Source organism: Pipra filicauda, unplaced genomic scaffold (genome assembly GCF_003945595.2).
Source record: "Pipra filicauda isolate LSUMZ 115617 unplaced genomic scaffold, ASM394559v2 scaffold252_size1811890_pilon, whole genome shotgun sequence".
NCBI classification, from domain to species: Eukaryota; Metazoa; Chordata; class Aves; order Passeriformes; family Pipridae; genus Pipra; species Pipra filicauda.
This window is the reverse complement of record NW_024104368.1, coordinates 311,133-321,859: the sequence shown is the minus strand read 5'-3', so window position 1 is coordinate 321,859 and position 10,727 is coordinate 311,133. Positions and strand designations below refer to the sequence as shown.

Below are 10,727 nucleotides of genomic sequence, written 5' to 3'. Positions count from 1 at the left end.
TTTCAGTTGAATACCATTTTATTTAATTTTTCACTGACTTTTATTATTAGGGTGCTGAAAATACACCTTATTTCCTTTTTAAAGCATGCAGCCATAACCAAGTTGAACCACAAACCCATGGCAAGTAGAAAAGAGAAGACTTTTCCACTGGAGGCATTTGAGGACCTTCTCATCCTTCTCAAATGGTGGGGCCCAGCCCCTGACACCCCTGAAGCACCTGCACCGCCACCCCCACAGCTCTCTAAAATATCCAATGGCAGAGTCAGAGAGAAAAGATCGTTTTATCCTGGACATCAGCTGGGGAGGCACAGGAGCCACAGCACTTCCAGCAGCAAACATGAAGCAGCATCTGGAACAACAGAGAAGTTGCAGTTCTGCAGAGGAGTCTGTAGAAAACCCACCAGCACCTTCACCTGCACACATGCAGGTGAAGCCCAGACCAGCTGCCTTCTGAAAACAAACTCAGCAGCCTTTCCCATCAGGCCTAAGCCTGCTCTTCCAGGCAGCCACCCCACCAGCATTTACTCGAGGCGTGAGCCATCCAGAGACCACTGAGCAGCCACACTTGGGTGGGACAGGAAGGCTGCAGCCAGCACGCCGAGACAGCGGACCTTTGCTGTCACCTCCTGCAGGAGCAGCTCCTCATCAGTTGTACCATACTCTTGTGGGAGTTGAGAACTTACTGAAGTGTACTGTAAGAAATTAAGGGCTTGTTAGCCACCATTCTGAGAAGTGTACTGTAAAAAATTTAAGGGTTTCTTGGCCAAGACCTTTTGAGTCTAACTCCTGGGCTGGTTGCCAGAGTTATGGTGACTGTACCATAAAGCTCCCTGGCACAGGCCTGGTGTCTTTGTTCAGCCTGATGAGAATTTACAACATGTATTGTGTCCCTGATTGATGGCTTGTGACATCAGTAGTTTGGGTGGGTAAAACAGAACAGGGAAAAGTGAGAGTATTGGTAAGGAGAGATTAGAAAATACTCTTTTTTGCCTTTTCTTCAGCAAACTGGCTGGTTATGTCTCTCTCTCTCTCTGCAGATTTAGCACAGGTATTATCGCGCTGGAGCTTTCCTGTATTTGTCAAGATGCTCATGCCCACATAAGAGTGCTCTGTCAACTATTTGAAAAGGATACAAAAGAATGTATTTGAGAAGTTTTATTTTACACCCTCAGTTTCAAAAACCTTTACACAATCTGCAGAAACCAAATCAAAGCAGTGAGTTGTAAGTTTCCTCTTCATGCACATCTGCAGACCTGTTTTTCATTGATTCACCTCTCCTGTGTCCAAAAGCAGGGCACTGCACATCCTCATCTGCCTCAGATTCTGAAGAAGTGAAAGGTCAATGTTGAACCAGTATCAGCCGCTACAATGAGGAAAGTCACAACCATGACAGAGCATTCCCTGTTCTTTCCAATTCCCTCCACCTTGGTAACTGTGGAAACACTGTAAAGCCTCCAAAAACAAGGTGACAATTTCTGACCTGAAGGAGCGTGTCTGCAACAAGCTGTCTACTCTAAGAGCAGTGGAGCCAGCCCAGGTCAGGCAGGTGAGTTTCCATCCCATATTTCAAGAGGGGACAGGTAAAGGGATTTGCTCATAGATACTGGTAGATCCCAGGGAGAAGCTGTTTCACCTCTCACAGTAAGGTATCAGCCACTCAGCTCATTCAAAATGGCTGCAGTTCAGCAACTGCATCAGGTATGAACTTATGGAGCTCCCCCTACACCTGCTTTCCAAAACATGCCTGTCTGCCTTTTAAAAGGAGTCCAAGGTCTTCTGAATATCAATAAGCAACAAGGTTCTCCAGAGGCTCTTCTGTCTTCTGCCTTGTTCAGATGACAAGAAGTGCTATCTGCTCCCCATGGTTTTCAGGTTTTCCACAAGGGAGGGAGGCTTTTTGGTCCTGTAGGCAGCGGTGCCTGCGATCCGGGACCCTCGGATGGAACTGATGTAAGGCAAAAGGGGAGGCTCCCGCACCACCAACGCGGTGCCCTTGGGAGTATAAGCTCGGAGTAGCAATTCCTCTTCTGCATGAGCTGTCACTGCCACCCATCCTGCACAGCCAAAAGGAATACAGACAGTGAGACAAGTCCCCAGGATCAGAATGAGGGTTCTGACACAAACTACTGCCTCCCATAGTGGCTGAGAACCTGAGCTTACCTACATGTGATTTCTTTGAGAAACCAAGCTCAAAGGTCATATCCAGCTCTTTCCGAATAGAAGGCAGCACCTAAAGCCACATCTTACTCGCCCTAGACATAGCTCTTTCCTGGTAAACTGAAGAAGGATGGTTGGAACTACAGAAAACGCAATAAAGCTTTCCTATCAATGGCCCTTTCCCTCTCACCTGGACAGCCAATAGTGTCACAGCCATTCCTGATGCTGTGGAACCTGTATAGCAGCCAGAACATAAAGCACTCCATTGTAGCTGTCCTGTACAAACATGGCTGTCAATCTCCATTCCTGGAGGTTGCCAAGCCTCAGCTGGACAAAGCCATGGTTGCTGTGATTTTGTGTTGTTGACAGTCCTGCTCTGAGCAGGAAATATGGCTTCACCCCTTCAGAAGTCTCTTCCCATCAATGTTTCGAGGATGCAGACCCTGCAAAGCAAACTAATGAAGAAATATTAAATTACCTGCAGAGGAAAGCTTGATATCTGCAACTGCCTCAGTGGTACCAATTCCTTTCAGTGTAATGTCCTGAGGGACAAGTGGGGGGAACTCTTTCATTCGCTCTTCCCCACCCATGGGAACCTAGGATCAAAATATGGAGAAAAGATTTCACACTCAAGAAATCCTTCAGCACTCCTACCTTAAACTGGCAAGCAAGGCACAAGAGGGAATAAACATGAGACATTTGTTAGCCAATTAAGAGCTGGCTTGAATAATCTACAGGAGCTATTTCAGGTTTGCCAGAACAGAATCAGGATCACATTCAGAGGAACCCCGTGGGAGGTGAGCAAAGATGGAGCGCCCACTGCAGGACACGGCTGGTGGCTCAGGCCAGCCGCCTTGATGTGAGTGACAGCGCTTGTTCTCCATGTGCACAGGAATGGGAATGCCAGGACAGGGACAGCTCACCCCATCTCCCAACAAGTGCTACACAGTACGTTGTCATACCAAGGAAGAAGTCAGACCACCAAAAGATGAAGAGGTGTGCAAAGGATCCAGCAGGGAAATAATATATTTTTCAACTGCAATCTGTGCTGAAACCCCAGTCTGAAGGTTTGCCATGGAAAATATCCCTATTCCTGCCTGCACTTAAAGCCAGTTCAAGAAGAGTCAAGTATCAGAGAGCAGACCACTGCACATCTTATCAGCCTGAATGCCAGAAAGAGAAGCTCTCCTGAAAACACACCATCTCAAGTGCTCTCTCCTATCACACCTGCAACCATGCAGTCTTTGCAAGTGCAGTGCTCCACACTGCACGTTTCCATTGCAGAAGTCCCAAACTCCTGATACGTGTGGATTTTCCCTGTCAGTTGTGCCCCAGACAGGGTCCTTCACCAGGCAGGACAGCTGCTTGCCTGCAGCCAAGAGCCCCCCACAGCACCTCCTCTCACCTTTAGTAACTCTCGGCCAGCGTGCTTCTCGTAGATGGCATCTGCGTTACTCAGGGTAGTGACGTGGACTGGCAACAGGTTAGAAGCCACGACAGAAAACCAGGCAGACTTCTCTCCCTGAAATAAATAACCATCATGGCTGGGCTTCGCGAACGAAGATTTGGGGAGGGCTCTACCCACATTTGCTACAAGCGCGCTGGTGGCTAAAGAGGACAATACGAGATAGACAAGACCGGTTACAAAAGGCACAGCAGAAAGACTCCTTAGGTGGTAGAAATAAATAACAAGAGGATGTTAATTATGGTAACAGAAAAGCAGTCCTGAATTTCTCTCTCCTGCCCCGTTTCTTTCCCGCATGTTAAAACCCTGTTTGCCTGATGTCCCCTCCCTGCCTGAGGGGTCCTTGCCTCTGCCACTGTGGAGCAGCCAGGGTTTATATCAACTGGGGAGTTGAGCTTTCAGGACAGAAGCACCCACAGCTTCACCATCCTGCCTCAAAGCATCCCCAATGCCCCATCTCCCACCATCACAGCTGCTCAGCTCAGGCAAATCATCCCAGAGAGATCTTTGCCTCTGAGTAGGGCATTACTACTCTGTCCTGCCAAGCTGTTTTTTTGGAACAGGGCTCTGCATTTTCATCTTAGCTATGATGGAGCTCTCCTGCCATACCAGTACATTATTACTTACAGAATCCTGCTCCCTCCACCTTTCTGGTTTTCTTTCAGCAGGTCAAGAATGTCCTTAGCAAAGTACCAATTCAACATTTCTATGGTGATCTTGGAAAGCTGACTGAAACAAAGGAATAGCCATACACACCCCCAGAACAGGGCAAACTACTGAGAAAAGGTTCTAGCGCTTATGATAACGCCTATGTGGAAGAAATATCATTGGAGGTCAGCTCCACACAGTTCAGTAAAGGTTTTGGTAGGGGATTTATAATAAATGGAAGAAATTATTGGCAGTGGGGATACACAGTACATTTTAAAAATATCTTCATAGAAACTAAAATACATATGCAATTGATTACCTCCTCTGGCAAATTCTTCAGAAATCTGTGTCAGGAAAGAAAAATGTCCATGCTTTTCTCTCCTGGTAGCCAGCTTTCACAAAACACAGAAATGAGGAAACCCACTTATTTTCCCAGTTAATTCTGGCATTCCCAAGGCATTCTGATCTTATACAGTGATTTATTAACAGATTCATCATCTCAAAGCAGCAAAAAAGGGTCTGGGAAAGTTACCCAAAAAGCCTTTCATGTCTGGTACTATAGTAAGAAATGAAGCAGCTGCTCCCAAAATCCTTTCTTCCCTTACCTGTAAGTAGTCTATACGTCCCAAGGCTGCTAAAAACAAGGTCGTTCCTGGCTTGAGAATGAAGGTCCGTGGAACAATGGCAACTGTTGGCAAAACCAGCTTTACTTCTTTCTCTGTTAGGAGATTCAAAACCTGCAAAATAAATTGTACTGCCACAATTCATTCCAGATGTTTCAATGGGGACAATGAAATTAGTATTGGCATTATATTGATAGAGGAAAAGGACCAAGTAAAGCAGTGTAAAGAACGTCTGACAGAACAGTTCAATTCTTCCACATAGTAAGTGAGAAACAGAAGAGGTAAGGATATCACCATTCTCCATGGCAATGCAGGGTCCATGTCAAAATGTAACAGCTGTAAGCAGCCTGCTGGGCATGAATGTGAGAATCCAGGGTTTGGCTGGAACAAGGTCACCCAAGATTTACTGTGTTTTAGCACAACTGCAGTCATGTGCAGAACTGCAGACCACCACATTTGAGTCACCCCACTTAGATAGTGACACAAAGTGCCAAATCAATACTACTAGCAAAGCTAATCTCAAAGTATCTCACTAGAGAAAAGTCCTGGATCACAGTGTGGAACGACTCAAACTGCAGGACGACCAGCCTGACTCACAGCATGGATCTGTACCCTGAGCACAGTGAAACAAGCTTTCCCCTCTGTGAGGGCTCCCAAATGCTCCTGCTGCCCTGTCTTCCTCTCCTCCTCCTTTCTTTCCATCTCCTGGCTCACCTAGTTCATCTGTTTAGATGAACTGTTTCACTGAAATGATGCACCCCAAAAGTCTACTTAAAAGCCAGTGACTTAACCAGCAGTGCTGCAGCCACAGCAGTCTGATCACTTCCTATGGAAGTACAGTTCAAATCCAGTCATGCAACAATGTGTCAGCACAAAAAACAGTGCCTTGAAAGAAACAACTTGTCTCCAGGTTGATGGTGTCTCCTTCCTAGGGAGACAGCAGAAATGGTTCCAGCTGTGCCCCCAACACATGGGCACCAACACATGCCCGTCATGCAGATGCAAGTCTGGACCAGTCTGGACCAGTCTGGACATGAGGATTAACCTCAAGCTTTAAAAGACCAAAATAACAAGAGCTGTGGAACAGCCAGAACCCTTAAAACTCTTCCTATGTTCACAAGCAGACATTCTTTAGCTTCAAAGTCAGGACAGACTTCAACATCAGTTCTAAAAGAAGAGAAGGTTTTGTCCTCCTAGCTGCAGGTTTTCTGATATGTTTGATAATGTTTAAAAAAACAAAAGTTCAGCTATTAGTAATAGTTTTCTAGGCTTTCCAGAAATTTGGCTTTGTAAGGAGTCATGAGGAAGCAGCTAAAAACAAACCTCCAAGCGAAAAGGCAAAAAATTTAATCCCATCAAATGCCAACAGCCACTTTCCTTCCCTCTTCTTCCAAAATAAAATAAATAAAATAAAATAAACCTGCTTATAACTTCCAAAATCTGCCACGTAAACAATCTGCTTGTCCTCCACTCAGATTGAACACTGACTGAAGGAACAAAATTTGATCTGACACTTGGCATGTAGTTTTCCAAAGGCACAGCAAGGATAATCAAAATCAGAAACAGCAGCATTTCTGGATGCAGGAAAGTCCTCTTGTTTTCCACGCTTATTCAACTTCAGAAGAGGAAAAGAACATATACAATCTCAAGTTACCAAACCAGCTCTCTAAGCTGATGAATGTCTTTATCAGAGAGCTAAGTGCCACTGTAGAGTAAATTATGGTCTGGCACACAGCAGTCGAAAACCAGTAATTTTCTAGTCTTCATGAAAGCAGTACAGTTCTAGCACTTTGTTCTCTTCAGAACTTTTCCATCTCCCTATACTTTTTAATCTTCCCCAAAAGATGACCTGCAGCCCTGCATGGGCACCAAAGCAATCAAAAATCCAAAACTGTTTTGGACATGCACACTCCATCAGCACTGACTTCAGTAGAGCCACTGCTCTACTGAAACGCCGATGTAAGCCAGACCTACTGGAGCCATTAACAGGAACAACATAGATTCTGTTAGCTTCAGGAGAATGCTTTCTCTAAGATTTGGTTCAGTCATACAACTCTGGTTATCATCCCAAGCTCCATCTTTTCAGTAGACTGGAAGAGTTCAAAAAATGCCAGCTTCATTGGATGATGCTGGTATAAACTTGCTTAGAGTGCTCTTGCTCATTTCCCCTCATTCAGACATTACAGAAGATTGATGACACAGTCCTACAGCTCTTTGCAAAGCTGGCAGTATGCACAATTCAGAAACACAACATTACCACATGAAACCTTCTCAAGTAAGTGCAAACCATATCTTAACACAATTCCCAAACCAAAAGAATCCTAATCCCAGGACTGCAGCATAAATACTCTTCCAGAGGCACAGCTAAAGAAGAACAGTCCTACCGAACCCTGTCATCCCGAAACACAGCACCACAGAGTACCTACACAGTCTTCCTTTACAATTCCTGGAGTGTCGAAACACCAGCGAGCATCCTTCACTTCATTGTGTGTGAACTCCTCCCTTTTCTCATGCTTCTTAGGGGAATGTTTGGGATCTTCATCCAAGCTGTAGGAGAGCATGTCAGGATCAAATTCAACCACAGGGCTAGCCTTCTGCCGTTGAAATGTTCTTCCAACTCTTCCTGGATTAAAATGAAAGGTTTCCTGGTAATTATATTTATTAACTTGCCTTTCCCTCAATTGAACATCTGCCCCTTTCCTGGCTTAAAAGATGCATATCAGTAACATAAAGGTGATAAAGACACTATGTGACTAGAAATTTGTGCATTCAAAAGCCAAAATGATAAGAAATCCTTTCTATAATTCTTGTTTAGGATTCCTCAAGCCCCAAAATCTCAGCAGGGACCAAATCACAGACACTCCATTATTTCCGATTAATGGTAAAGTAAGCTGCCTTCTTTTTTTCAGTGCCTCAGACTTCCAAACACAAAATTATTGCAAAAACAGAGCTATCTTCTATAAATTCCTTCTTTTGGGCACATACTGAAGTGATGTAAAACCAACATGTCCTGCACCCCAAAATGTGACTATTTAAAAATTAAACTTGTTTTCTTCCTTTAGGAATGAGAGATGGTCCACAGTGGAATGTCCTTGTAAACTACTAAGTTGTTGGAATTTGCCAGCTTAGTTCAGACGGGAGGTGCATTGCACAGAGGAAACTTCTGCAAGGCTACTACAGCAGCTAACAAGTAAGTACCCAAAAGAAGTGCTAATGATGCTGCTTTATGGAGGAGATACAGGTCTTGCTCCCATTACTCTGGGAGCAAACAGCAGTCAAAATAAATTAAAAGCAAGCTAGGAAATTTTTTACTACTTCTACAGATAACATGTTCTTCCAGTAATTAAACAGAAATGAGTTCTTATCAGTATGGGAAGGAATTACTTGCAAACAGCTGGATTCTACAACAAACTAAGGAGCTAACAATCCTTTGTGTAATGCAATATTACACAAAGAGTGTAATATTGAGCGGCAATACTGTTACTCAGGTAATACTCACCCACTAGGTAGCCTTGCTTTTTAAGGTGATTAAGGTACTTTTTTTCTTCACTGCTTAACTCATCTTCTGTTTTTGTTGCCTCCTCTTTCAGCCTCTCCTGCCTTCGGAATATTCTGTCACACGTAGGATTAATAATAGGAAATTTCAACAGGTTCAGTGTTGTTCCTGGAAAAAAAACCCAGAAGGTACCTTTGGGTCTCTTGACTAACTGGTACATTTAAGCTCTGAAAAACAAGAAAAAAAATTGCTTCTCCAACTTTTTGGTGAAACACGGGAACACAAAGTCAGAGGTTGAACTACAGCTGCTCCCATAAACTACCAGCTTCTAAAGTCAGGGCAGCAAAAAGGAGCCATCCACCAGCTTGAGACCTGCTCTCACCTTTAGTTTGGTGAAGGATCTCAAAGCCAAGTAGTGCTAAGACTGACTTAATACATCTCAGGCAAGTCTCACCTCCAGGCAGCTTGGTTTGGCCTACAGATGCTCACCAGTCCACCTCCTGGATTCTCTGAACTGGAGGACACCCCTAACTGATAGGAACAGGACAAGGCGTGTGGATCAGGCACCATCCCCACTGGCAAGGGAGCATGCAGGCCAGCTCTGGTTTACTGGGACCCTTAGTGCTCCAGGATGTGCAGCACTCTCAGCACATGCCTCCCACACCTGCTGCCCCAAGGAATGACAGAATCAACGAGGTTGGACAAAACCTCTGAGATTATCAAGTCCAATCTATGACTGAAAACCAACAAGTAACTAGTCCGTGGCACTCAGTGCCACGTCCAGTCTTTCCTTGAACACCTCCAGGAACGGTGCCTCCACCACCACCCTGCGCAGCCCATTCCAATGTCTAATCACCCCTTCTGTGAAGAAATTCGTCCTGATGTCCAACCTAAACCTCCCCTGGCACAGCTTAATACTATGTCCTCTTGTCCCGTCGCTGGTTGCCTGGGAGAAGAGACCAAGCCCCACCTGCCTACAACCTCTGTTCAGGTAGTTGTAGAGAGCGAGAAGGTCTCCCCCAAGCCTCCTCTTCTCCAAGTTAAGCAGCCCCAGCTCCCTCAGCCACTTCCCAGAGGTCGCTCAGCCACTTCCCAGAGGTGACAATCTAAAGCATGGTGCAGCTCAGGAGCTCGCTGCCCACCACAGGGGTGCTCGGGGTGGCGGGTTCCCGTCTGGCGACAGGTTCTTACACAGGGATGGCCGAGGGCAGCCCAGAGACCCAGGGGCTCGCTGGCCCCGGGGAAGGAAGAGCGGCGTTCCCCCACCTGGCCAGGGGGACACAGTGGCCCTGTCGACGATGTCCGGGGCGCGGGACTTGCAGTAGTCGGAGCGCAGCAGGGTGTTGAAGAGCGTGGACTTGCCGGAGTTGGTGGCGCCCAGCAGGTACACGTCCCCGGCGCACTTCCAGGAGCGGTGCAGCCGGCTGACCAGCCCCTCCATGCCGAAGCCCGTCTTGGCGCTCACCAGCCGGATATCCACCAGCGCGGCGCCCGCCAGCCCGGCCTGGGCGCAGGCCTCCGCCACCCTCTTCCGCAGCCTCCCCAGGTGCCCGGGGGCGTCCGCGGGCAGCAGGTCCACCTTGTTGCCCACCACCAGCACGCCCGAGGTGGGCACGCCGGGGCCCAGCAGCGCCGGCACCTGCGGTAGCACCGGGTCGGGCAGCTCCAGCACGTCAAGCACGTAGAGCAGCAGTGGCCCGCGGCCGTGGCGGGGCGGCCGGCGCAGCGCCTCGCTCACCACCCGCCGGTGCTCGTCGGGCGGCAGCTGCAGCCGCAGGGCGCGCCCGTAGTGCGCCAGCGCCCAGCACCGCTGGCACACGGCGCCGCGCAGCCCCGCCGCGCCCTCCGACAGCAGGCTGCGGTACTTCTCGGCCGGCATGAACCCCGGCGCGCCGCCGTCCGCGCACTGCAGTTCGGCCCCGCAGCCCGAGCAGCTCACGCCGCTCAGTGGCACCGACGGGTCGGGCACGCCCGGGATCCCCGCGGCTGCGCCCCGAAGCCGCCGCTGCCTGGCCGGCTCCCGTTCCCGCCGCGGCTCCCGCTCCCGCCGCGGCTCCTGCTCCTGCTCCCGCTCCCGCCGCGGCGCCGCCGCCGCCTCAGCCGGGTCCGGCTCGCACTCGAGGAACACGAAGCGCTCCTCCTCCTCCTCCCCGCCGCCTGCCACCGCCGGCCCCCCGCCCCGCCGCAGCCGCCGCACGGGAGCGCGGGGCTGTGCGCGGGCCAGGCGGGCCAGGAGCGGCGGGAGCAGCCGGAGCATGGCCGGGACACCGGGGACGGCGGGGCGGGACACGCGTGCCTGACGTCACTGCGCGCGCGGGCGCCTCGCGGGTGACGTCAG

At 48.7% G+C, this 10,727-nt stretch overlaps 1 protein-coding gene across 1 annotated transcript; it reads right to left on the bottom strand.

Moving 5' to 3' along the window:
- On the bottom strand, window positions 1-10,647 carry NOA1 (nitric oxide associated 1). The gene is made up of 7 exons (XM_027731785.2): window positions 9,656-10,647; window positions 8,393-8,557; window positions 7,320-7,516; window positions 4,876-5,007; window positions 3,563-3,679; window positions 2,636-2,753; window positions 1-2,054 (listed from the first exon to the last, which is right to left on the bottom strand). The coding sequence occupies exons 1-7, from the start codon at window positions 10,644-10,646 to the stop codon at window positions 1,849-1,851; spliced, it is 1,926 nt and encodes a 641-aa protein (XP_027587586.2). The 5' UTR covers window position 10,647; the 3' UTR covers window positions 1-1,848.
- Between the last annotated feature and the right edge of the window lie 80 nt (window positions 10,648-10,727).

Bases quoted from the DNA above. Each gene is read 5' to 3' on its own strand.
- NOA1 (XM_027731785.2), bottom strand. From the start codon at position 10,646: ATGCTCCGGCTGCTCCCGCCGCTCCTGGCCCGCCTGGCCCGCGCACAG. The intron at 2,754-3,562 runs GTGAGAGGAGGT...TTTTGATCCTAG, and splicing joins CTGGCCGAGAGTTACTAAAG to GTTCCCATGGGTGGGGAAGA. The intron at 2,055-2,635 runs GTAATTTAATAT...TTGGCTGTGCAG, and splicing joins TATCAAGCTTTCCTCTGCAG to GATGGGTGGCAGTGACAGCT.